The sequence below is a fragment of the Megalobrama amblycephala genome, linkage group LG24 (genome assembly GCF_018812025.1).
Source record: "Megalobrama amblycephala isolate DHTTF-2021 linkage group LG24, ASM1881202v1, whole genome shotgun sequence".
Classification (NCBI taxonomy): domain Eukaryota; kingdom Metazoa; phylum Chordata; class Actinopteri; order Cypriniformes; family Xenocyprididae; genus Megalobrama; species Megalobrama amblycephala.
The window spans coordinates 13,963,588-13,989,562 of NC_063067.1; the positions used below are offsets into that span (position 1 = coordinate 13,963,588).

Sequence of the window (25,975 nt, forward strand, 5' to 3'; positions counted from 1 at the left end):
TGCATCAGAGCTAGGAACCAATACGACAAAAAGGCCAATTCATCACAGATTTCGTATTTTAAAATAATTATATCTGGGCATTAGTTTTGCTACGTCATTAAGAAATGTTTTTGACAGTGTTTCATTATGAATTTAACTATTTCAGATGTCATTTAGCTTTACTTTTTTTTTAACGTTCGACGTTGTTTTTGGTTTTTTTGGCAACCCAGGGTGTGGCCTGTGTCCCACCCACCACGGCCTTACAGGACACACCCTAGTCCTATCTCCAAGTGCTGACTTGGGGTGACCTGATAGCTTTGCCAAAATATCCAACTGGCCAAGGTGTGTAATGCGCAAAATGCACTCTTGGTCCATTGCTAATTGTCCCGCACATCGTTCAGTGCCACAACTTCCCTACTACCCTGACCTGAATGGCAGCTTTTCCTTAATTGTACAGGCAGTTATATATGGGGATGGCCAGGATGTCGGGGTACACCCCTACTCTTTTCGAAGGACATCCTGGGATTTTTAACGACCACAGAGAGTCGGGACCTCGGTTTAACGTCTCATCCGAAGGACGGTGCTTTTTGACAGTATAGTGTCTCCATCACTATACTGGGGCGTTAGGACCCACACAGACCACAGGGTGAGCACCCCCTGGTGGTCTCACTAACACCTCTTGCAGCAGCAAACTAGTTTTCCCAGGAGGCCTACCATCCAGGTACTAACCAGGCACAGCCCTGCTTAGCTTCAGTGGGCAACCAGTCTTGGGCTACAGGGTGATATGGCTGCTGGTTAAGTGTTTTCTGGATGCAGACTACAACTGACTGCGTTTTTGGCACGTAGCTGGTCAGTCCCGCCCAGAGTGCTGCATCAGAGCTAGGAACCAATACGACAAAAAGGCCAATTCATCACAGATGTCGTATTTTAAAATTATTATATCTGGGCATTAGTTTTGCTACGTCATTCAGAAATGTTTTTGACTGTGTTTCATTATGAATTTAACTACTTCAGATTTTAGTTACTTTTTTTTTCAGCTTGTCGTCGTTTTTTTTTTTTTTTTTGGCAACCCAGGGTGTGGCCTGCGTCCCACCCACCACGGCCTTACAGGACACACCCTAGTCCTATCTCCAAGTGCTGACTTGGGGTGAACTGATATCTGTGCCAGGCCCTTAAAAGGCAGTTAAGGGTTTTCTGGATGCAGTCTACAACACACTGCGCTTTCGGCATGTATCTGGTCAGTCCCGCCCAGAGTGTTGCATCAGAGCTAGGAACCAATACGACAAAAAGGCCAATTCATCACAGATTTCGTATTTTAAAATAATCATATCTGGGCATTAGTTTTGCTACGTCATTTAGAAATGTTTTTGACAGTGTTTCATTATGAATTTAACTATTTCAGATTTCATTTAGCTTTTCTTTTTTTTTAACGTTCGACGTTGTTTTTTTTTTTTTGGCAACCCAGGGTGTGGCCTGTGTCCCACCCACCACGGCCTTACAGGACACACCCTAGTCCTATCTCCAAGTGCTGACTTGGGGTGAACTGATATCTGTGCCAGGCCCTTAAAAGGCGGTTAAGGGTTTTCTGGATGCAGTCTACAACACACTGCGCTTTCGGCACGTATCTGGTCAGTCCCGCCCAGAGTGCTGCATCAGAGCTAGGAACCAATACGACAAAAAGGCCAATTCATCACAGATTTCGTATTTTAAAATAATCATATCTGGGCATTAGTTTTGATACGTCATTCAGAAATGTTTTTGACTATTATGAATTTAACTACTTCAGATTTCAGTTACTTTTTTTTTTTAGTTCGTCGTCGTTTTTTTTTTATGGCAACCCAGGGTGTGGCCTGTGTCCCACCCACCACGGCCTTACAGGACACACCCTAGTCCTATCTCCAAGTGATGACTTGGGTGAACTGATATCTGTGCCAGGCCCTTAAAAGGCGGTTAAGGGTTTTCTGGATGAAGTCTACAACACACTGCGCTTTCGGCACGTAGCTGGTCAGTCCCGCCCAGAGTGCTGCACAAGAGCTAGGAACCAATACGACAAAAAGGCCAATTCATCACAGATTTCGTATTTTAAAATAATCATATCTGGACATTAGTTTTGCTACGTCATTTAGAAATGTTTTTGACAGTGTTTCATTATGAATTTAACTATTTCAGATTTCATTTAGCTTTCCTTTTTTTTTAACGTTCGACGTTGTTTTTGGTTTTTTTGGCAACCCAGGGTGTGGCCTGTGTCCCACCCACCACGGCCTTACAGGACACACCCTAGTCCTATCTCCAAGTGATGACTTGGGGTGAACTGATATCTGTGCCAGGCCCTTAAAAGGCGGTTAAGGGTTTTCTGGATGCAGTCTACAACACACTGCGCTTTCGGCACGTATCTGGTCAGTCCCGCCCAGAGTGCTGCACTAGAGCTAGGAACCAATACGACAAAAAGGCCAATTCATCACAGATTTCGTATTTTAAAATAATTATATCTGGGCATTAGTTTTGCTACGTCATTCAGAAATGTTTTTGACTGTGTTTCACTATGAATTTAACTACTTCAGATTGATTTCAGTTACTTTTTTTTTTTTAGTTTGTCTGCGTTTTTTTTTTTTTGGCAACCCACGGTGTGGCCTGTGTCCCACCCACCACGGCCTTACAGGACCCACCCAAGTCCTAACTTCAAGTGACTTGGGGTGAACTGATAACTTCATTGTGAAGTTGATAATATCCAACTGGCCAAGGTGTGTAATGCGCAGAATGCAATGTGTTTGTCATTTTGGTCAATAGCTGCATTTACACTGACAACTTTTGTTTCAATTGTAATTAAATAATTCCAGTTGATGAATCCGAACCGAAGTATTTACATGATCGCTAAATAAAGTGATCGGGTTGGTGTTCACATTTAAATCAGAATTGATCTTTTGACGTGCACACACCGCATGATTAAACAGAGTTCCCCCTGTTGGCAAATACTAATCTTCTTTCTATCATTGCTTCTTTTCTTTCTTTTAAAAAGCAGACTTAATATTTATCTATTTCGGCTCCTAATTAGGAGGCAACGAGTACATTAAGCTTTGTGCCATGCTGCTTATTTTCATCAAGCAGTTTATGTCCCCTTCCTGTGTCCAAAACAAGGCACCAACTGTGAATGAGAGTCCGAAGCAAAGGACTGGTGGGACGTTATCCTCCACCACTTTACAGACAATGAGTGGAAGGAGAATTTTAGATTGACACAACAGTCATTAATGGCATTATATTCAACAACTACAGCATGTTCTATGCATCATACGTCATAACACCATTGCACGTGCAGAACTTTCCAGTTTCGTTTTTCAATCTGATCAAGTGTGTCCTATCGGATGGATTAGAAAAATTTTCTCTTACAATTTGGATGAAATTAAATTGGATTTCGCTAATTCATTCCGATTTATGTGGTTATTCTAGTCCTGTTACAAACTGATTATTCGGGTCCATGTAAATGCAGCTAACTTGTTCAAATTATTTGTTTGTGTTTACATTATTTAAATGTGTTTTTCAAAAGTAAAGGTACACTATGTAACAACTTTTTACATTTAAAACACTAATTTCTTAACATTATTCTTGCAACTGTAATTGCAGTGTATCTAAATAACAATAGTATAATAATAGTAATAATAATAAATAATAATTTCTGTCACTAATGCACATTGATTTCACTCATTTACCAATTCCAGCATAATGCCAACAAAGGATTATTATATTTAACTAAAGAAATATGTATTAAAGCAATTTAAAAGTGTTCCACAGTATGTAACAACTACAATATGTAAAAACTGTTTAAAATGTTTTTAAAGTAATTAAGTAATTATAAGAGGGGTGGCATTTTTTCTCACTTAAGCACCTGCCCCTCAAAATGTCTGTGCATAGCCCATCTTATTATAGGCGTATCGCAGTGATTCAGATTTAGACAAAAACATGGTTTTGGAAGATGGATTCATGACGGACTCGCTCATTATATAAATTCTGCACATTTTGAACAAAAAAGTTACATAGTGTACCTTTAACTATAACTTATCTGACAACTTATTTGTCAAATCTTACTAGTTGGTGACTCTTCTGGCATCTGTTGTTGTCTCATGCCTGCTTGTCTTGTTATTGTAGATATTTCGCACTTTCCACTCGCCTAAAGCCCTCGTTGTGCAAATCTGTGTGGCCAGGAAATAAAAAATTCCATTATGTTATAATGTTTGAATAAAATCAAAAACATATGCGCAAAACTCAAGTTTTAAGCACCTGTGAAAGTGATCCGTAGGTACACGACGTCGAGAGAGCGTCTCCGATGCGAACAGTGACAGTGAGTGAAACATTCTAAGCGTCTCGTTTATGAAGGCTTTCTACTGTGACGTCACATGGAAACAGGCCCCGCCCATAACTGACGATAGAACTCATTAGCTCCTCCCCTTAGTGCGCTGGCTGCATACTACAGTTCGTCGTGTTTATCTCGTTTATCTCCTCGCTAGAGCATATTTGGGTAAGAAATTGGTACTAATGTTATTTAAACAAGAGCAATAAGTGATTTTCTGTTCTGGATTCTCATTAACAGAATAGACAGCAGCGTGCTACCTATCAGGGCTGCGTTTCCCCAAAAAAGGCATCGTTTCTACTACCAGCTCACAATGCTTTTGAGAAACGCAGTCAAGGATGTGCTAACAGTATATTTGCATTTTTTCTGTGTGCGCTCAGAAAACTATATATTAGAAGTTTAAACTGATGTGCAAATAATACAAACTTTCATGAGTGAAAATGTCACGTGAGCGTGACGCGATAGAGATGATAATCAAAAAACAAACATGTTTTTGGCGGAGTAAGGAATCTTCCAGCTTCCTACATTACAAAAATATTAATGTATTAGAAGATATATTAATCAACAACCTTAAAAGGACTTATGTATATCTTCTGAAGTAAACTTTCAATTTATTTTGTAAACAGCGTTTCCCCCCTATTTAGGCAAAACATCACCCTGCACACCAGTCTCCATGGCAGCGTCACTCTCTGTTGACATATTTTTTGTGGTCAGTCTAAAAAATATAATTGTTTGCTGTTTGAGTCCTGAAGAAAGTTGCATTCATTGTTGCCTGCTGTGTGTTCTCTCTGATTGTCAGTGGTCAAAGATAGATGATCTTGTCTTTTGAAGGCTGAATCCAGTATCTGACACCTGATTTATCTGGTGAAGTGTTCCCCCTCAGCCACAAACATGAAATGTATGGTAAGTCACTACAGTTATCACTGTTTTAATGCAGTATAATGCGGTCAGAAACACTTTATGACATCAAAACTGTTGAAATAAATTAATTTGAAATGTTGAACTGAAATACTTTGCAATTGAAGAAGTGTTTCAATAGAACCATGATGGGTTATTTTGATATTTCTATATTTTGCTGGCATAATCAAATGAAATTAGGGTCTAAGATTCTAAGACTGTCTTGCCCCAGACTTTAAGTAATTCTACATTGTCATTTACAGAATCAAAAAGTCTTGCTCTTTGTGGTACTCTTTAGGAAGACTTCAAGACTTAAATTTAAATTTATTTATTTAGTGGACTGATAGCAGTGTATTTTGTTTTTCAGCTCTGGGGTGACTGTGTAGCAAAGACAGCTGAGCAATATCCACTTTTATTGAGGGACACATGCCTGGGTCTTTGGGTCAGAACTCAGAAGTCGCAGTTCATCAAGGTTTGTACCTTAATGTTGGTCACGTGAACCATGCATTTGTTACTCATAATAAAAAATAATATTTTTCATTCATTGAACTATTTCTTATCCCAAGATTTTGAACACAAACTTGTTTGAAATAGAAATATTTTCTAAAATTATACATTTATTTACTGTAATTTTTGATCAGTTTAATGCATCTTTGCTGAATAAAAATATATACAGTACAGTCCAAAAGTTTGGAACCACTAAGATTTTTAATGTTTTTAAAAGAAGTTTCATCTGCTCACCAAGGCTACATTTATTTAATTAAAAATACAGTAATATTGTGAAATATTATTACAATTTAAAATAACTGTGTACTATTTAAATATATTTGACAAAGTAATTTATTCCTGTGATGCAAAGCTGAATTTTCAGCATTGTTACTCCAGTCTTCAGTGTCACATGATCCTTCAGAAATCATTCTAATATGCTGATTTGCTGCTCAATAAACATTTATGATTATTTCCAATGTTGAAAACAGTTGTGTACTTTTTTTTCAGGATTCCTTGATGAATAGAAAGTTCAAAAGAACAGCATTTATCTGAAATACAAAGCTTCTGTAGCATTATACACTACCGTTCAAAAGTTTGGGGTCAGTAAGAATTTTTATTTTTATTTTTTTGAAAAGAAATTAAATGAGTACTTTTATTCAGCAAGGATGTATTAAATCAATCAAAAGTGGCAGTAAAGACATTTATAATGTTATAAAAGATTAGATTTCAGATAAACACTGTTCTTTACATCAAATAATCCTGAAAAAAAATACTGTACACAAATATTTTGTACAATTGTACACATTAAATGTTTCTTGAGCAGCAGATCAGCATATTAGAATGATTTCTGAAGGATCATGTGACACTAAAGACTGGAGTAATGATGCTGAAAATTCAGCTTTGCATCACAGGAATAAATTACTTTGTGAAATATATTCAAATAGAAAACAGTTATTTTAAATTGTAATAATATTTCACAATATTACTGTTTTTTACTGTATTTTTAATTAAATAAATGTAGCCTTGGTGAGCAGACGAAACTTCTTTTAAAAACATTAAAAATCATAGTGGTTCCAAACTTTTGGACTGTACTGTATATATTTTTGGCATATAAATAAAAAATCTTTAAAAAAAAAATCTATAAAAAATCTCTCTAAACCCAAACTTGTATAATGTATATGTCATGTCAAAGGGAATTTCAAAGTGAAGTGTTTGACAACCAGTTCTCAACATTAGCCTACAATGAGTTTTATTTTCCAATAGGAACCTGATTTTAAAGGGTTAGTTCACCCAAAAATGAAAATTCTGTCATTAATTACTCACGCTCATGTCGTTCCACACCCATAAGACCTTCTTTCATCTTCAGACACAAATTAAGATTTTTTTGATGAAATCCGAGAGATTAATTCTCGTCCATAGACAGCAATTTAACCGACACTTTCAAGGCCTAGAAAATTACTAAAGACATCATTAAAACAGTTGATGTGACTGCAGTGGTTCAACCTTAATTTTATGAAGCGACGAGAATACGTTTTTGTGCGCAAAAACAAAACAAAAATAATGACTTCATTCAAAAATATCTTCTCTTCTGTGTCATTCTCATTCATTGTTTACATTCAACGCATCCAGGTTCTACATCAGAACGGCAACTCATTATTGTCCAGCTCCTGCGTCAGCATCACATGTATGCGTCATGCTGCTCACGTGATCAGCTTTGGCCAATACTGAGCCGGCATTCGGACGTAAACACAGAAGCCTTCACTGTGGGCCTTCAATAAACCTTGACTGCCAAGTAGAAAGGTGAAAAAAAATTGAAATCGGCACTACCACTAGACAAAATGGAGAAAATAAGACTGCTGTCTTCCCTTTTGCCAAATAGGTAGGAAAACTTAAACACCCATAATGCACTGGGCGTGTTGCCGTCCAAGGCCTCTCCCACCAGTCTGCTATGGATATACTTACCAGAGTCGAATACTGCCTTGCTTTAGTAGGAAACTAAAACTCATGTAACTCATGAATAAATTGTTCACAAGTGTCCACTTTACATTAAAGTAGACAGGTAACTAATAATGGAATTAAATTTTCATTACTTATATCTCATCAAGTTATGGTTGTGCTCTTATGTTTTTATTTTCAAAATAAAGTTTGAATTTCATCTTGATAACAAGAAATCAGTTTTATACACTGCTGACGATAGGCATCATGACCTTTTTGCAGAGTATCATGGATAAAACAGTAACTTCTGGTAGGCGACATAGTAAGAAAAGTGGCAGTCATTAGATTTTAATGGGAAAACCAACAAATACAACACCCTTCGGTCTCACTATAATAGTCAATTTTTGCTGCATCTTGAAATAAATCAGGAATCTGGTTTTGAGTTAAATAAGTGTGAATAAAAAAATTTTTTTTAAGCATTTATAAAATGTGAGTTAAAAGCGGCTCACTATTTGGCAGGTATTGTGTTAAGGTTGCCCTTTTTATTCATGCAGTTATAACTTCTTATCAATTATTTATAATGCAATTGTAAATGACTTATTAGTCATGAACAAGTGCCTTTATAAACACTTTACAAAGGGAACCTTAATGTAAAGTGTTACCAAAGTTTGATTCAGAGTGGTTCAGCAGAGTTGTGTGGAGTGATGAATCACATGAGTTGCATCGTGATGCTACAGAGCGCTGTCTTTGAAAATCTGGTGAGAAATATAATAATGCATCTCTACCACAGTGAAGCATGCAGGAAGAGTGTCATTGTGTGGGGAGCCTCTGGTATTGGTGAGCTACTCCACTGTGAAAAGTCATTCAGTGCTTCAGAGAATATTGCAGAATGCCTTGCTTCCCACAATTGAAAAGTTGTTATCTAAAGAGATCAGATGATCAGATGTTATTTTTCAACAAGACATTGCTCAAGCCTAAAATGCAAAGACAACCAAGAAGTGGCTTGAGAACAAGTCCATCAAGCTCATGTTTTGGCCTGGGTCAGAGTTCAGATTTGAACCCTATAGTGAATATTTGGTCTCACATTAATTCAATGAACTGGGAGACATTTTTCAACTACTCATGAACTGTTTGAAGCCATTAACATTGAGTGGAACAACACTGACTCTTCTTCCTGTGAAAAGCTATGTGCAAGTTGGGGAAGGCTATTCTGTGCTAAGTTACAATTTTTGATAATTTCCTGACCAGTGACTTGTGATTAAAATTGTTAAAGGTGCCCTAGAATTAAAAATTGAATTTATCTTGGCATAGTTAAATAACAAGAATTCAGTACATGGAAATGACATACAATGAGTCTCAAACACCATTGTTTCCTCCTCCTTATATAAATCTCATTTGTTTAAAAGACCTCCGACGAACAGGCGAATCTCAACACAACACGTCCCCAATGTACAATGTACGCCCCCAATATTTGCATATGCCAGCCCATGTTCAAGGCATTAGACAAGGGCAGGACGTCTGGATCTGTGCACAGCTGAATGATCAGACTAGGTAAGCAAGCAAGGAAAACAGTGAAAAATGGCAGATGGAGCAATAATAACTGACGTGATCCATGATATCATGATATTTTTTGTGATATTTGTAAATTGTTTTTCTAAATGTTTCGTTAGCATGTTGCTAATGTACTGTTAAAGGCAGGGTAGGTAAGAAATTTTGTTCCAAATTTGTTTAAACTTTCTATATATATACATGCATAATTAAAATGTAGGAACTCTGATAAAAAGAGTATAAAAATCGAGTGACTCTAGACCGTTTAATCTGTATTAAACACAGCTCATTATTTCCATCCGGGACGAAACATAGGATTGGCTTAGGCGGCTGTCACTCTCTCGCAACCATGGCAACCACCCTTTTGCCACACATGACCTGCCCACTTGCGCGCGCACGTTTGATTTGGGGAATCCAAGAGGCACGCGATCCTAGGAATACCAAAACAATGGCAGAGAAACAGCAAGCTAAATTCACAGTACCGGCCTATGCAGTTAGTGAAGGCAAACCAGGCAAAAAAGGAAGACAGTAACAGTACAAGAAAAGGCAATGATCAAAAAGTCTTTGGATAAACAAAGAAATAAAACGCGAGTTAATATCGGCGTGGCTTTCCAGCGATGGCGAGAACTGAAGGAACTCAAGGGGCTGAAAAGTGACTCCTTGATGGCTTTATTTCTGCTGGACAGGTAAATCTTTCTTTTTGTATTTTGATCATACATATTTTTTTGTTTATTTTTTCATGAAGCATGTGTCATTAGCACACGTAACTGCGTAATATAGCTAACATAACATTACTTAGCGAGCCGTAGTAGAGACGATAAATAATGATAGCTATAGTGTTGAATTGTGCATAATTTTACCCTCTGTCTAACTCTTTTACCATGTTCACCTGTAAGTTTACCTGCACGTTTTTTTCGCCTTTGTTTTGTTTTTATATTCTCTACCTATGTTTACTGATGTCTTTATCTTGTATCTGTGTGTGTCGTACACACTTTGTTGTATGTGTGTGTTATTATTTTGTGTCTGCAATGCAGTTGTGAGTTGATATTTGAGTGTATGTTACTCTGTTGATCTGTAGAACAACGTATATGTTATGAATCTTACACGAAATTCATCTTCATCACAGTGTAAATGATGGTAATGGAAAAACGTGTATCATGCAACCTGTTTTTAGCTTTGCCTTATAGATAACTAGCTCATTAGCAAATCAAAAAAATATATATTTTAAACTTTACCAATATCAATATGCTAGCTTGATAGTGAGTACTAAAATACATCTTGTTTGTTTATCTTCATAATTATAAAGTTATTTTTATTACATGTGATTCTGACATGATGTCACTACATGCACTGTGCTCCTTCCTCTCCGCTCGTCTCAGGTAAATAATGCGTCTTCCAGCTCAGTGGTCGGAGTCGCACGTTCATGCGTTTTGGGGGCGTGGCTTTGTAAGGAGCCCAGAAGGGAGGGGGTGGAGTGAATGGAAATAATGAGCTGTCTTTAAAACAGTCGTGAGAGGTCTACAGACACTCGATTTTTATACTTTCTTTTTCAGAGTACTTACATTTTAATTATGTATTGATATATAAATAAAGTTTAAACAAATTTTGAAAAAAAGTTTTTTATACATTTTTTTGCCTACCCTGCCTTTAAATGTGGTTAAATACCATTGTTTCTTACTGTATTCACGGAGACTAGAGCTGTCCTTATTTTCATTATTAAACACCTGCAGTCTGTATAATTCATAAACACAACTTCGTTCTTTATAAATCTCTCCAACAGTGTGTAATGTTAGCTTTAGCCACGGAGCACTATCAAACTCATTCAGAATCAAATGTAAACATCCAAATAAATACCATACTTATGCGATTAGACATGCTGCATGACGAACACTTTGTAAAGAACAATTTTGAGGGTTATATTAGCTGTGTGAACTTTGTTTATGCTGTTTAAGGCAAGCGCGAGCTCCGTGGGCTGGGAGCGTGAGCATTTAAAGGGGCCGCAGCCTGAATCGGCTCATATTTAATGATGCCCCAAAATAGGCAGTTAAAAAAATTTATTAAAAAAAATCTATGGGGTATTTTGAGCTGAAACTTCACAGACACATTCAGGGGACACCTTAAACTTATATTACATATTTTAAAAAGACGTTCTACGGCACCTTTAAGACCATTAAATGACCGCTAAATATTTTGGCATTTTTGGCTTGGCCCCCTTTTTTCCCTTTCTTTCTTTCTTTGCACAAGACTATGTCATTAAAACTTGCTCAATCTGCAGCCACACTTGACAATTTGACTACTTATATTTACATTTCAGGATTTTTTTGGCCAACATGAGTCTAGTAGTATCATTTACAAAACATCCTGATTATTAAACATTATTAGATGATTAGATCTCTTTGTAAGTTCAAATATTTGAAAGAACTATTATCTAGGAGAGAACAATTTTTGTAGATAACAGTTTGAGCAGAATCACCCCAGCTATAGCCTACTATTATGAAAACATTTTTGTTATCATAGATTGAATCTGTTTTGTTGAGGACAGAAACAATTTCACAGACGCCATAATTCACATTACAAAATCACATTATAACCACTTCCATATAATCCACATGATTACATATCGTGTCCCTTTTTCATCAAATTAATTTCGCTTTCCCGACATCACAAGATCATCTGTCGTATGAAAACGGCCTCTAGCATTAAACCTGTCGTGTGTTTTCTCACTAGTAGGCAGCACTCTGATTTTAACACAGGTATCTGAAGGGCTTTTATTGTAACAGAGTCAAAGAATGCCCGTCTGTAGCGCGTCACCGCATCAAACATGTCTGTCAGCGGGTCTCTGCTATAAGCGTCGGACGCGCTGAGGACGCGTTTCAAAACAACGACACAACGCGCTTAATGCGACTGCGGGTATTATACACGGTTTCGTCCGGCAGGAAGGAATGATTATTCACAATAGAGGGATTAATATTAAATAAAGGCCTAGTTATCGTCTGCCGCTGGAGCCTCATTTGAAGCGTCGCTGTGATCCCGGTGAGTCAGAGGAAACGCTTGACCTAAAGTGATGAAATTATCCGTCATATTGACGATTATTTTGCAGCTTTGGTTTGCTCTTGTTTTTGTCATTGCTGCATGTATGGTTGCTTAAATACATTTCAGCATTATCGTAATGCAAAAGACGAGCTGGTTTATAAACAAGCAGGAGATCTTGTTAATCAGTCCAGAACTGCCTGTCTCTTCAAGGTGCACAATGCTCTGTGATGGACAAGAGGAGGAGGACAGTGGTCCGTCAACCCTGTGTTTATGACCGGTCAGCCCAGGTACTCTAATTGAACACCACTCTGATATTCAGTGATAAAAGGCTCATTCTTGTTATGCAGCACACTTTCATGTCCACATGTCTTAGCATATTAAAATAGCCTAATGTATTCTGTTTTTAAACATGGCGATGATGTTAGTTATATGTTGAAAAATCAAAACTAAGTGATTATGTTTTTATATTATGTTTTTATTAAATGTATGTTGCCATTTTTGCAATGTCTGAGTGTGCCATGCACTTCTAAATAGTAGATAACAAAAAAAAATGCAATTTATTAAGAAATATTACAGGGATTTTTCATAAAAATGTTTTAAACTAAGCAGGTTTTCTTGTAAATATTGCTTGTAAATAATTGGTAATTATTATTAATCATGAGCCATCAGTTTAACTTTCCATAACTAATAAAAGCCACTGCCTTAATGATCCTCCAGGAATGATTAATAACAACAGTACAAACATGAGCAAGTATTAGCTATGGGTTTAAAGAATTCTGTGATGTTTTGTGTTATTAGAATGTTCATCTTACTTTAAAACATTCTTATAAGGTTATGTAAAGTTATAGAAATTGCTATATTACAATGATAATTTCAAAAGACTGTTAAACATATCAAAAGTACCTTCAGATTGACAACCTCTATTAATATTTTTTTAAATAATTATTTAGGATTTTTTTCTTTTGCATTGTGTAAATAATCAAGTGAGCATTATTCTGAAAGTCTGATTTATGTATTCATAGAAATGCTTCCAAAAATGACAATATTATTATAACAGGAATGACCCAAAAACTGCATGGTCTTTGCTGATTTCATGTGAGATCTGGCATTGATCCAGGGCACACTGGCGCTTTAAAGTTCTCTTTTCTAGTTAGAGGTGATGGATTTGTCACTATTGATTTTTGTTTTCCTCTGTTTTTTCCAGTGACTCCCACTCATGCCATAGATGTCCTTCCCTTAGCTCACTGAGCTTACTTTATTTTCTCCTTGTCACCCCGTTATCCTTCCTCTCTTCCCTCTCTCATGCATCTTGCTTCGCCCTCACTCCATCTCTCTACTCTTATCTCTCCCTTGTCCACCCCTTTTGACTTTCCCGTCCTCCCTTCCTCTGTCACTCCTGCTCTGTTTTGGATGTCATAATGGTGTGCTGTGGTCGAGCGCTGGACTCCCCCTGCACTCTGGCTCTGTTGGTGGGCTTCCAGTTTGCGTTTGTCCTGTACTTCTCTCTGGGAGGCTTTCGTGGCCTAGTGTCTGTTTTGGTTCATTCCACCGAGCCTGAGATTGACTACTCTCGACCGCATGACGTCTACACCAACCTCACCTCTCTGCTGCTCCACCATCCAGGACCCAGTGGACCAGAACAGCAGCTCAGGGATTGTACACTGCCCTCTCCACTGCTGGGTAGATATAAATCCACACTGAAGTGATTAAGACATTGATCAATAATTGGATGTGCTCATTCACTTAGTCTCATTGCAGTTTTTAGTGTGCTAAACACACTTTGATGAGTTTAGTTGACCCAAAAATTAAGATTCCATCATAATTTATTTACACTTTATCGTTCCAAACTTGTGACTTTCTTTATCCTGTGGATCACAAAAAAAGATATTTTGAAGAATGTACTTAATGTACTAAGTTCTATGTCTTCTGGAATTAAAGTTCTGGATGATGCCATTTATTTTCATTTTATGGTTAACGATCAGAAATACCTTTTTTAAGGCCAGAACACACCAAGCAGACGCCGATGAACTAGTGGCGACGAAAGCAGACTGGGGGGTTGGCTCACGTCGGCAGCATCTGTGTCCAAAGCTGCCCTGACACACCAAACCGATGCTAAACAGCCGACGGCCAAGTAGCACGTCAGTTCTGCGCCTGCGTGAGATGAAATGCCTTTCCGAACCAGCAGGTGGCAGTAGCTGAAAAGCCAATCAGAATTATCAGATGGCCCGACGGACCGACGAGCTCCAACGCGATTCAACATTTCGAATCGGCTGAAAAAAAGCCGTCGAGGACCAACTTCAGCCGACGGTGCGGAACACACTGAGAAAACTTAGTCGGCCGACGAAGAAAAACTGTCGGCTTGGTGTGTTCCTGCCTTTACAGTTGTGTATGAAAAAAAACAAAAAACTTAAACTAAAATCTAAAACGCTACAATTGAATTTAGCTGTCACAACAGTATAATGTACAGTATGGGAGACAGATATTCATTTTGAGATATGCTAACGTTTATGAAGGACTAAAAATGCCTAAAAATAAAATGAAATAATTATCAATCAAATAAACAGTTTTAAATATGCTAATTTATTTTTTTTCCATTTAATGATGATTCATTAATTTAATATTTTATTTAACTACATTTTAAAACATGAATTAAATACTTTAAAAAAAATTCTATTATATTGCCCATAAAAAAGCGATTTATTTATTTCCATTTTTATGTTTGAATTATAAAATTTTACTTTTTAACTGTCACTCTTAGTCCTCCATAAATATTACATTTAACAGTGAAATTACGTTCTTAGTGTTTTAAAGATTAAGCGAGTGTTACATGACAGCAAAGGTAATCTAAAACAAGCATGAACAATTAAATATTCAAAATCAACCATTGCGATAAATTAAAAACATTTCTCTGATATTGTGCAATAATTGATATGGTCCAATATAATGTGCATCCCTAGTCAGAAATTTTCCTGTTGTGTTCAACAAAAAGGAAGAGAGTCATACAGGTTTGGAAAGACATAACGCTGTAATTCAATAATGACATCATTTACAATTTTAGGGAAACAATTTCTTTAATTTGATGAGATTTTATACAAGTGCATGTGTGCTCTCCCCCTGCTTCCTGCCAGTGGGTCCTGTTTCTGTCCACCTCTCCTCACCCCCCTCCCTAGAGGAGATAAAAGAGAAGAACCCCTTGGTGACCTTAGGGGGTCATTACCGCCCACCAGACTGTGAGCCACGGCACCACACAGCCATCGTGGTCCCCTACCGGAACCGCCAGACCCACCTCCGCGCCCTCCTCTACCATCTGCACCCCTTTTTGCAGCGCCAGCAGGTCCACTACGGCATTTACATTGTGCACCAGGTCTCTTGTTTGTCGTTACGCTGACTTGTCACATCTATTGTATGGAAAAAGTCCTAGCAGTAATTAGAGGAAGTAGCTGTGACAAAGGGTAAACATACCTCATAGCTTATTGTCAGGCTATATTAGTGTTTTATTCTTGCCGAAGAATGAATTTGTGTACAGTTGATTTCCTCATAGTCTGTGTTATCAGTCAGGGAACTCCACGTTTAACCGAGCAAAGTTGCTGAATGTTGGAGTGCGAGAGGCGCTGAAAGAGGAGGACTGGAGCTGTATTTTCCTGCATGACGTCGACCTGCTACCTGAGAATGACCACAATACCTACACCTGCCACCCCCAGTATCCTACGCACCTCTCCGTGGCTATGGACAAGTTCAGATACAGGTACCCTACCCACTTTGACTGGATTTTTTGTGTTTACGAACCATTTCTCTAATTTTATAATTTCCCTAATTTTATATTTGTTGGGTAGTTGAACAGTGTCTAAGTTAGATACCAATATACACTACTGTTCAAAAGTTTGGGGTTGGTAACAAGTCACTTATGCTCACCAAGAGTGTATTTCTTTGATCAAAAATACAGTAAAAACTGAAATATTGTAAAATATTATTACATTATTTCAAAATAACCTTTCTATTTACAAATTTAAAAAGTAATTTATTCTTGTGATGGCAAAGCTGAATTTTCAGCATCATTACTCCAGTCTTCAGTGTCACATGATCCTTCAGAAAATTATTCTGATATGCTGATTTGCTGCTCAAGAAACATTTCTGATTAACTTGAAACTTTTGAATGGTAGTGTAAATTAAGTAATTAAATAATATTTAAAAAATAAAAGGACAACAATTTTTAAATATAACTGCAAGCAGCACCACAGAGGCAGAATGAGGAGCTAAAAATCAAGGCAACAAGCATCAGACCAACTTCAAAATTGAGTAAAGACATTTGGAGACATTTTTAAGCAAAATGGTTGAAAGCCCATAAATACAATCACTTGTAATGCAAAATAATTGCTTATTAGTTTTGGTATCAATATAACAAATCTTTCCAGAGATACAGCCTCAGATGCAGTTTGGCATTATGCCATCACATTCATTGATGAGGTGAAACATATGAAAACGGTTTCATCTATCGACACGAAATCCATAACATTTGCCGGCATGGGCTGAAGATGATCTGATTTGAATTTGGTGAAAATCGGACAGACATTCTAGAAAGAGTTTGAAAAAGAAGGTTTTTAAAGGAAATCTAAATTGTGAACAAGAAGTTGGGCCAACTTTTTTAAATTTGGTATCTATGTTCTTGGCATGACCTAAGGAATCTATTAAGACCAGTTTACAATATACATGCTGCACCGAATCTTAAGAATACAGTTACGTTAATTTTGGTCAAATTGTTCAAAATTTATAAGCAAAAATGCAAATTTTTCATATCTCTTGACCACTAGGTGGCACTGTGCCGAAACTACACAGGTAGCCTCAGGTCATGTTTGTCATAATACACACCAAGTTTGGTCAGAATATGCTGAAGCGTTACAGAGATATAGCCTCACATTTTGGCATGCTGTTCATCAAATTTGTTCGTGACTTAATCAAGAACGGTTTGACGAATTGACTTGAATTTCATATTTTTTGTCAGCATTGTCTTAGGATGAACTGAAACTAATTTTTGTGCAATGGTCTAGGAGGTGTTTGAAAAAAATGTTTTTTAAAGAAAATCTAAATGGTGGACAGGAAGTTCGACCAACTATAGCAAAATTAGTACCTATGTTCTTGGCATGACCAAAAAAAATCTATTAAGAACAGCTTCATTACAATAGGCAAAATTAATCTAAAGCTGTTAGCATTGTTTGCGTTAGCATTTCATTACAATTCTTGACCGCAAAATTTTGAGTACCTTCAGGGCATGGTGCCGGTGATACTTAAAGGGTTTCGTAATGATACGCCAGTGCATTCGTAAAATACAGCTTTTATGACCAAATTCAAAAATGCCGATATGGGAAAATTGTTTGACTCAACATGTTATTCCAAATTTAAAGAAATTAGTTTGAGATTTGTGATTTTTCATTTCTCCTGACCATTAGGTGGCACTGCAATGAAACTGTGCAGCTAGCCTCAGGTCATAGTTATAACGCACACAAAGTTGGGTCAGAATACGCTAAAGCATTGTGCAGATAGAGCCTCACGTCCATTTTGGCGTGGTCTTTGTCAAATTCGCTTGCATGGTTTTCAAATATGGTTTGACTAATCAACTTGAATTCCATGTTTTTGTGTCGGCATTGGTCTGAAGATGATCTGATTCGTTGAAGAAAAACTTTACAAAAAATTCAAAATGGCGGAGAAAATTTCATTACGAAAAATAATGTGATAGAGGAAACAAAAAATTCTAGCCCTATGGTTTAAAAGTTATTAGCATAAACATTAGTGCAAATTTGGACAGTTGATGGCGCTAGAGGGGTTGGGTTAGAGACTCCAAAATTGCTGTGGTTAATGTTCAGACTGTCAAATTTCACAACAATTTCAAACAACTATTTTTACATTTTGTAGAATACAATAGGCTAAATCTTAGAGAACTTCTAGAAACAAAAAGTTCATTCTCTTCACGCATGGTAAAATAGACTATGTAGTTCATTTATTATTAGTGCTGACATAGGTGTATTGCAGTAACTCATGGGTCTGGTCCTCTAAATTGACATCCAGGTCTGCACATTTCGGGTCACCGAGTCTGCATTTCTGTACTTTGCAGCCACAATGTCTACCTAGATATAAACATTCACTAAGAATGGAAAGATCGCAGAGAAAATAACCCATATATTCAGTCCACCAAGGCTGAGGACAGCATCAGGACCTCTCTGTGATGAATCCACTGAAGGCTGTAAAGCATTCAGACATGACTCAGAGAGTTAGTCCTTGGGTAGAAATACAGATAGATTAGGAAGAAGGATACATAACAGCAGCTCATCTAGCTATCACTCAAAAATTAACTGAATAGCACTAAAGAATTTCAAACAGGTGTACAAGGGATCTCTGGAGGGCAGGTTGAGTGAGCAATCACTGAGTTACACTACCGTTTAAAAGTTTAGGATCAGTAAGATTATTTTAAAGAAATTATTACATTTATTCAGCAACGAGTGGCGCATTAAATTGATCTTAAGTGAAAGTAAAGATATTTATAATGTTACAAAAGATTTATCTTTTGAACTTTCTATTTATCAAACAATCCTGAAAAAAAGTATCACAGTTTACACAAAAACATTAAGCAGTACAACTGTTTTTAACATTGATATAAATAATAAGAAATGTTTCTTGAGCACCAAATCATCATATCAGAATGATTTCTGAAGGATCATCTGACACTGAAGACTGGAAGACTGAAAAATAAGCTTTGCCCAAATAAATTAAATATTTTAAAATAGAAAGCCATTATTTAAAAAATCTTACCAACCCCAAACTTTTGAACAGTAGCGTATTTCACTTAACACACACATCACTTGCTTTTACAATCCCTTTTTTCTAATTTTTTACAAAGAACACATGGAAATGCAATGAAATCACATTCATGGTTATACAGATTATATATAGTTTTGTTGTCCAAGTTTGTGTTTTTCTTTTACATTTGGCAGCAATTTAAAATGAGTCATGGAAAAGTTTACAAGATTACACCTTGCGCTTATTGCATTGTGGGTTATTTTACCTAGCCCTGTTGTATACTGCATATTTTGCCAGCCAAATGCAGCAGGTCATATGATTATTCAGTGCATAGAAAAAATGGCATACTATACACTGTACATACTATATACTGCAGAAATAGTAGCATGCTTTTCTACAAAGTAGTTCAGAACATTGAGTTATTACAACACAAACTTCATCAGCATTCTTTGTTATTTTATAAGAGGTCCAGGTTTTCCGTCCACCCGTAATGCAGACGTACAGACTAACATTAAACTGCAGGGGAAGCTGTGACACTTCAGATGGAATGATTGATGAAGAGACAGATGACCTTATTCCTCTGTGCCTCACCAAATCATGCTCTGACTCCACCGCAGGCTTCCATACTCTCAGTACTTCGGAGGGGTGTCTGCTGTAACTCCAGAGCAGTACCTTAAAATGAACGGCTTTCCGAACCAGTATTGGGGCTGGGGAGGGGAGGACGATGACATCGCAGCTCGGTGAGGATGGCAGAATACGGTTTATGATGCATTTGCATGAGTTATTTCAGCATAAAACAGCCTGAAATGTAGTACAGATCAAATAAACTGGCACATCTACATCCTATGAAGCATTTGTATTGCACATCTCTCCATTATCATTTTGTTTTCAGTTCACATTCTCATTGGTCTCTTGTCATTATTCTCATTTTCACTGCATCCGTCTATCCCTCATGCCCTCCCCCGCATAGCCACAGGAGGGACCAGTAAGTACATGCATGAATCACCAGTTTGGACTCAAGGCTTCCAACTATTTAGATGACAGTATTACTTCAGTGATTATTGCCTTTGATTCAATTATAAATTCAAGTATTGTTATTTCTTTGACAATGAGAAACTTAAAAGTCTGAAGTTGTTGAAGCCTTGAAACCAGAATGAGTTAGGTGAGTAAGGATTTGAAACACATGTTCTTTATAGTTTTAAACCCTAAAGATTATTTCCATTAAAAATTCTTTTGAGGAAGGTGTATTTGTAAAAAGAAATGCAAAAATTCAATGTGTTTGCATAGACTTTTTACTGACTTTTCAGTCTTTTTAGAGGTGACATAAATGCAAGACAATAATTGGCCTGAACTATATATAATAACAGTATTAATCAGTATTAAATAAATAATGTTTAGCTTCATGTTGTCATATGAACAACCAGTCAGTACCCACTGATTTAAGTCTTGTGTTAATTCACAAAAAAAAAGGCTAAATATTTTGGCTTCAAAATGGCGAAATTCAGCAAAAGGCCATGACTTTGGGGCACTAATAATTTTGTACCTACAATAACCTTGAAGTTGAATTATCAAATGTAAAAATCAACGATCCACACACAAAAACTAAATTAGGCTACATATTTTGGCTTCAAAATGGCAAAATTCAGCCAAATGCGATGAATTTGGGGCATTAATAATTTTGTATCTACAGTAACCTTGAAACTGAATTATCAAATGAAAAAAAATATTTTGGAAGTTGCATTCAAACTCAATTTGGCTCAAAAATCGCTTTGAATGGGCATGACACCTCTGCCTGCTGCTGAACGTCTTTGACAAGGCAGCACCTGAGTCTATAAGTGTTTTTTATATTCTTTGTTTAATATGCGTACACGGTTTGATTTACCATGAGCAAATTTTTAGGGTACAGATCAAATCTAGTTCTCGAAAAAAGTATTTTTAGTGGAGATAATCCAGGAGCCGGCTTTGTGTTTTGGGAAAACTGACGTTACGTGTTGTTGGAGATCATTTTGAAGGGCACATCAGCTCATGGTGATTTGCAAACCTGACTGTCGCATAATTAACCGTCAGTTAGTATCCTTGCTTGACTCAGATGACTCAGATGGCTGCTCCAGAGGCAAGAACCCAAAGTTTTAAGTATTTAAAAGCTGGATTAGACTCACCAACTTTAGATGAACCTTTTGGGGATTTTGAGTTGTGTTTAGAACCTTTTTACATAAGAATCCTCAACAACAGTAGTTTTCTAGTTAGTTCATATCCATCTGGCCCACCTTGCGGACTCTGCTGGAAATGGTTTTCCTGCTGTGCTTTGTGCTGCTCTCTCTTTTGTCTCTGTCCTTTTGATAATTCATACCATGTTTTTTTTTTTTTTCTTATATACTGTTTTACTATTTGTACTTGCCCTGTGGTTTTGCCTTTAGAGTCCGTCTCTCTGGGATGAAGATAATGCGTCCCCCTTTGGCCATTGGTCATTATAAGATGATCAAACATAAAGGAGATCGGGGTAACGAGCAGAACCCGAGAAGGTGATGTCACATGGCAAATTATATTGTATGAGTAATATCACACGAGTAGCCATGCGATATGACTGTATATCAAGCCGAGTGCCGTAGGTAATCACGGCGTGCTGATATATAGCCATATCGTAGTGCGATATTGTGTTTATACAACAGTTCGATGGCACGAGTGTAAATAAGAAACAACAATGGATTGCCTTTAAAAACCCTCTTTAGTGAGGAAGTACTTCCTTCCGCCACAAATTCAAATCTCAAGTTGACAGTTTAACAATTGAGCCCAAGCCTTCGTTAATAATTCTAAAACGTCACTTTAGAAACTAGTAACGAAGAATCATTGAATTGCTTCATTGAAACTCATTTTTTATATGTATATATGTATAGGATACAGTATTATGAGAGAGAGATCGATTAAGCAAGTGCATTACCTGCATCTAGCTGATATTCTTCAGATCAATCTTACACTCATAATCACAAAATCAGTTTGAATGTCTGCTGAGGAAAGCGATATCTTTGTCATTGTCCTTTTAACATTTAAGACATTCCCATGACTGTCGCTGTGTGTTGAGCACAGTCTTAGAATATTTTAGCTATTCGTTAAATGTGTGCCCGGCTTCAGTTGCGTCTTGTAAGATGTTTAAAGTAAAAACAACGTCCTTGGTTCCTTGTTTCAGTCCATTTCAATATAAAAGTCTTTGCGACTGACTGACTGACTCATAAAGACTTTGCCGCCATCTCATGCCATATTAATGTAACTTTCACTGAAGTGAAAATCACTAACAGACTCTCTCAATACCAAAAAATATGGCATGTTATTATATAAAAGATTATTAACAACATAAGCCATTATAACAGTATAAGTAAAATTGGAAATAAACACAAGCAAACAGTTCAGTCAAACGTACAAAAGCAGCGCTCTAGTTAGTGCAGGATTTAATTTCAAAGTAAATATAAAGTTATGAAACTTAATAAAGCCCTTAATCCAAATCTATTAGCTCTGGAACAATTAATAGATTAAGACCAAAGATTGCCTGTTTGATATACCCAAAATGAATTATACCTCATGTTTAAACACTATCTACATAAGAGCCAGTGGCAAATTCCCAAAGGACTGGCCAAGATGAAGCTGTTCTCTGTGGGTACGTGAGCGCTGATTCCTGTGGCAATACTGGTAGAATATCGCATGGCTGGAAAGACCTCTCAGCCAATCAAATTTGAGAACAATAATGAACTGTTGTATATATTATATTATATTATAGTATATTACACATGTTCTATAATATAATATGTTGTTATACATAGATTGATTGATTGATTGATTGATTGATTGATTGATTGATTGATCGATTGATTGATTTGCTATTTTATCCATTTGTTCAGTCTGTTTATTGAGTCAGTTCCTCTTCATGAATTGATTCTCATAGGTTTGATTTGCTGAAGCGCACAAGGCTGAACTGGCGCTCAGATGGACTGAACTCACTGACTTATGAGCTCCTGTCCAAAGAGTTGGAGCCATTGTACACCAATTTGTCTGTCAACATTGGGGATGATCCACACCATCCCACTTTGAAGGCTCCTCCCCGGAAGTCACAGCCACAACCTGCTCCAACTAACAAGACTAAAACTGAAAAAGTGGGTGTGGCCATCACTAATTCCACAAAAGTAGAGCCCACCCACTTGAAAGCCAGTAATGAAAGTTCAAGTGTTGTTAAAAAAGCTCCTGTGAAGCAAGAAGTAGGATGATATTGACAATCGAGTTTCCACAGACACTTCACAGGGTGAGTTATTAACAGACAATGGAGGGAATACCAGTTTGCGCTTTGTTTTATATCGTGAAGCATTGCTACTTGGCAAATAAGTTCATTCCACTGAAAGTTGACTGAAACTGTTCGGCCATCTCTGAATGTTGCTCAGCTGCTGATATGGTGACATTTGCACAAGTCTGGAATCATTTGCTGAAGATCTCGTTTTGCTGTAGGAGTCGTATCAGAATGGGTTAAGTTGTAAACACTCTCGAAAGTGACCTATCGACGTACCTGTGCAAGTCCCGTGTGTTTTTGAGCCGACCTGCTGCCAGCTGCTGCTCTTCATCCCACTGTGTGGGTCTGTTTTTCTGTGCCTTTTCTTACCCTTGAACCAGTCTCTTATCAACATGCCATGACTCAGCCAAAAGCATTATTACTGCACACCACTGTTATTAATACTAGAGTTGAGTGCTCATTCCACATGTTTATCTATTTTTCTCTTCTTTTAATATCTAATCAGCACACACTGCTTTGTGATCTAGTGCTTGAGCAGATGTGTATCACTGTGGTCTATTTTTGGTCTAATTGTACAAACTTAGAAAGGTGTGATCTTTGATAGTGAGCACTGGTTTATTTTCTCTTTTAGCTGCTCAGATACCTATTAATAGTTTTATGATACAGTGTAAAAGAGTTTCATTATTTTAGGTATTGTGTGGTGCCTTTGTTGGATTCCATTTTGGTTGTAGACAATCATTGGGATAAGCATATAAAGTGAAAAAATATTTACAATCTTTACAGACTTCTATTATTTGAATTCAGGAATACGTTTCTGTTAAACTGAATAGATTTGATGGTTTAGGTTGAAGGCGTGAATTTAGTGTACGATGTTAGTTGACATTTTAAGATTTTATAAACAGTAAATGGGTAATGGTTACTTCTTTGGTTAGTAATATAGCAGCAAGAATTTTATTTGTTAGTCAAAAATATTGGTTGTATCACCATCATAGCACTTTTTCAGTATATAAATGAAACTGCACTCTGTATTAAATACAATCCTTGAGTATATAAGCTACATTTGAAGAACAAAGATATCAGCGGCAGACATTTTCTTTTGAAGTTCTTTTGAAAATAAAATCGCATTGCACATTATATTAGCAGATCCACTGACATTTTTCCACTACATGCTATTAGGAAAGATTAAATAAATGTAAATGATAGTCTGAAGGTGCTCATGTGACACGGTGCATATCTTGCTGTATGTACAACATATTTCAAACCTAGATATACATTTCAAAGAGTCTGTTTAAAGATCAGTATATGTATTCTGATTTTGATACACAATTATTAGTATGAAGAACTGATAACATTTGCCTTTGTATTAAAACTACAAAAAGTTTAGCTTTTTGTAAATAAATGCATGTGGCAGGTAAATATATTTCATCCTAGCATATTTGCAAGACCCTGGTATACCATATATATAATTATTAAAGTATATAGTTTTCTATCGATATTTGGAATTAGTGTTAAACTACTTTGATGCCTAATAGTCTCCAGCTTGAAAACACTATTATATCTGATATTAACAGTTTAGATGTGACCTACTCTTGTCATGTCATTTTTGGTCAGACTATTTGTTGATTTGAATGTGTATTTTTTGGCTATGATGACTGTTTGCTTATATATATATATATATATATATATATATATATATATATATATATATATATATATATATATATATATATATATATATATATATACATAAAAGCATATATATATATATATATATATATATATTATGGATCCTCTAAAGCTCTGCATTTCCATCTGTGTGAGTTACATTGAAGTTTGCCACTAATATTACTATGGTTCAGTTATCTTGTAAATAAACACAAGACAAAAATTGACAAAACTGTAACATTGTGAGTTCACCATGCAGCTGTTTTATTACACGTTTATCAACAGAGAGTGGAAAAAAAGTTTTAACAAGGGTATTGGGCCTTCACCTAAGGACCTGTGACTGATTTAGGATTCATAAAGGGGTAATTGATCCAAAAATGTAAATTCTGTCATCATTTACTGACCCTCATGTTGTTCCAAACCTGTATGACTGACTGACTTCTGCAGAACACAAAAGCAGATATTTTGAAATGTTGGTATGAGAATGTTGGTAATTTTGGTGACCTTTGATTTCCATTGTAAGGACAAAAATTTGACATTTCTGAAAATACCTTCTTATGTTCCACAGAAAAAAGAAAGTCAAAGAGGTTTGGAATGACATGAGGATGGGTAAACAATGACAGAATTTTAATTTTTGGGTGAACCATCCCTGTAAGTTCAACTTTGGTTTCCCAAGCTTTCAGTGTCTGCTACCAAAATCACTCATTTGCTTCCAGGCACCAAAAACATTAACCGATGACTAGTGAATCAAGCTGATTTTGTGTTGTATGGGCCCTACAGGTTTGTCAGTGCATTATTGAGCAAATAAAGAAAAAATATTAAAAATCTCTAATGATGTTTTTATCTTTTTTAAGAATATTATTAAAATACAGATATTAAGGTACTCTGATATATTTTCTGGTGATACTTGACCCTGCACTCGAGCAGCATTTCATCTAAGCAGATTCCATTACAAAAGCCATTTAGTAAAACTAATCAGCTTTAGCTTCATTGAAACAATTCAGTTAATGTGTTCTGACACGCACACA

General features: G+C 36.5%; 1 protein-coding gene and 2 long non-coding RNA genes across 11 annotated transcripts in view; 1 reads left to right on the forward strand and 2 right to left on the reverse strand.

The window, feature by feature from the left end:
- Nucleotides 1-580, reverse strand: part of LOC125260811 — a 2,432-nt gene extending 1,852 nt beyond the window's left edge. Inside the window, exon 1 of the long non-coding RNA XR_007183131.1 lies at nucleotides 288-580. This is a non-coding gene — a long non-coding RNA (uncharacterized LOC125260811). The remainder of the gene's footprint in view (nucleotides 1-287) is intronic.
- Nucleotides 581-2,160: 1,580 nt separating this feature from the next.
- Nucleotides 2,161-4,362, reverse strand: LOC125260812. Its single transcript, XR_007183132.1, has 2 exons — nucleotides 4,252-4,362; nucleotides 2,161-4,163 (listed from the first exon to the last, which is right to left on the reverse strand). It is a non-coding gene; the product is annotated as an uncharacterized LOC125260812 (long non-coding RNA).
- A 55-nt stretch (nucleotides 4,363-4,417) lies between these two features.
- Nucleotides 4,418-25,774, forward strand: b4galt3 (UDP-Gal:betaGlcNAc beta 1,4- galactosyltransferase, polypeptide 3). Of its 9 annotated transcripts, XM_048179343.1 has the most exons (12): nucleotides 4,418-4,489; nucleotides 4,966-5,030; nucleotides 5,153-5,224; nucleotides 5,586-5,690; nucleotides 12,434-12,510; nucleotides 13,428-13,903; nucleotides 15,352-15,587; nucleotides 15,778-15,968; nucleotides 19,630-19,752; nucleotides 19,983-19,997; nucleotides 21,430-21,534; nucleotides 22,947-25,774. In XM_048179343.1, the coding sequence occupies exons 6-12, from the start codon at nucleotides 13,642-13,644 to the stop codon at nucleotides 23,263-23,265; spliced, it is 1,251 nt and encodes a 416-aa protein (XP_048035300.1). In that variant the 5' UTR covers nucleotides 4,418-4,489; nucleotides 4,966-5,030; nucleotides 5,153-5,224; nucleotides 5,586-5,690; nucleotides 12,434-12,510; nucleotides 13,428-13,641; the 3' UTR covers nucleotides 23,266-25,774. The 9 variants fall into 9 exon arrangements, with proteins under 9 accessions (XP_048035300.1, XP_048035301.1, XP_048035303.1 ...); XM_048179344.1 differs by lacking the exon at nucleotides 4,966-5,030 and having other exon boundaries at nucleotides 4,427-4,489; nucleotides 5,121-5,224; XM_048179346.1 differs by lacking the exon at nucleotides 4,966-5,030 and having other exon boundaries at nucleotides 4,472-4,489.
- The last annotated feature ends 201 nt before the right edge of the window (nucleotides 25,775-25,975 follow it).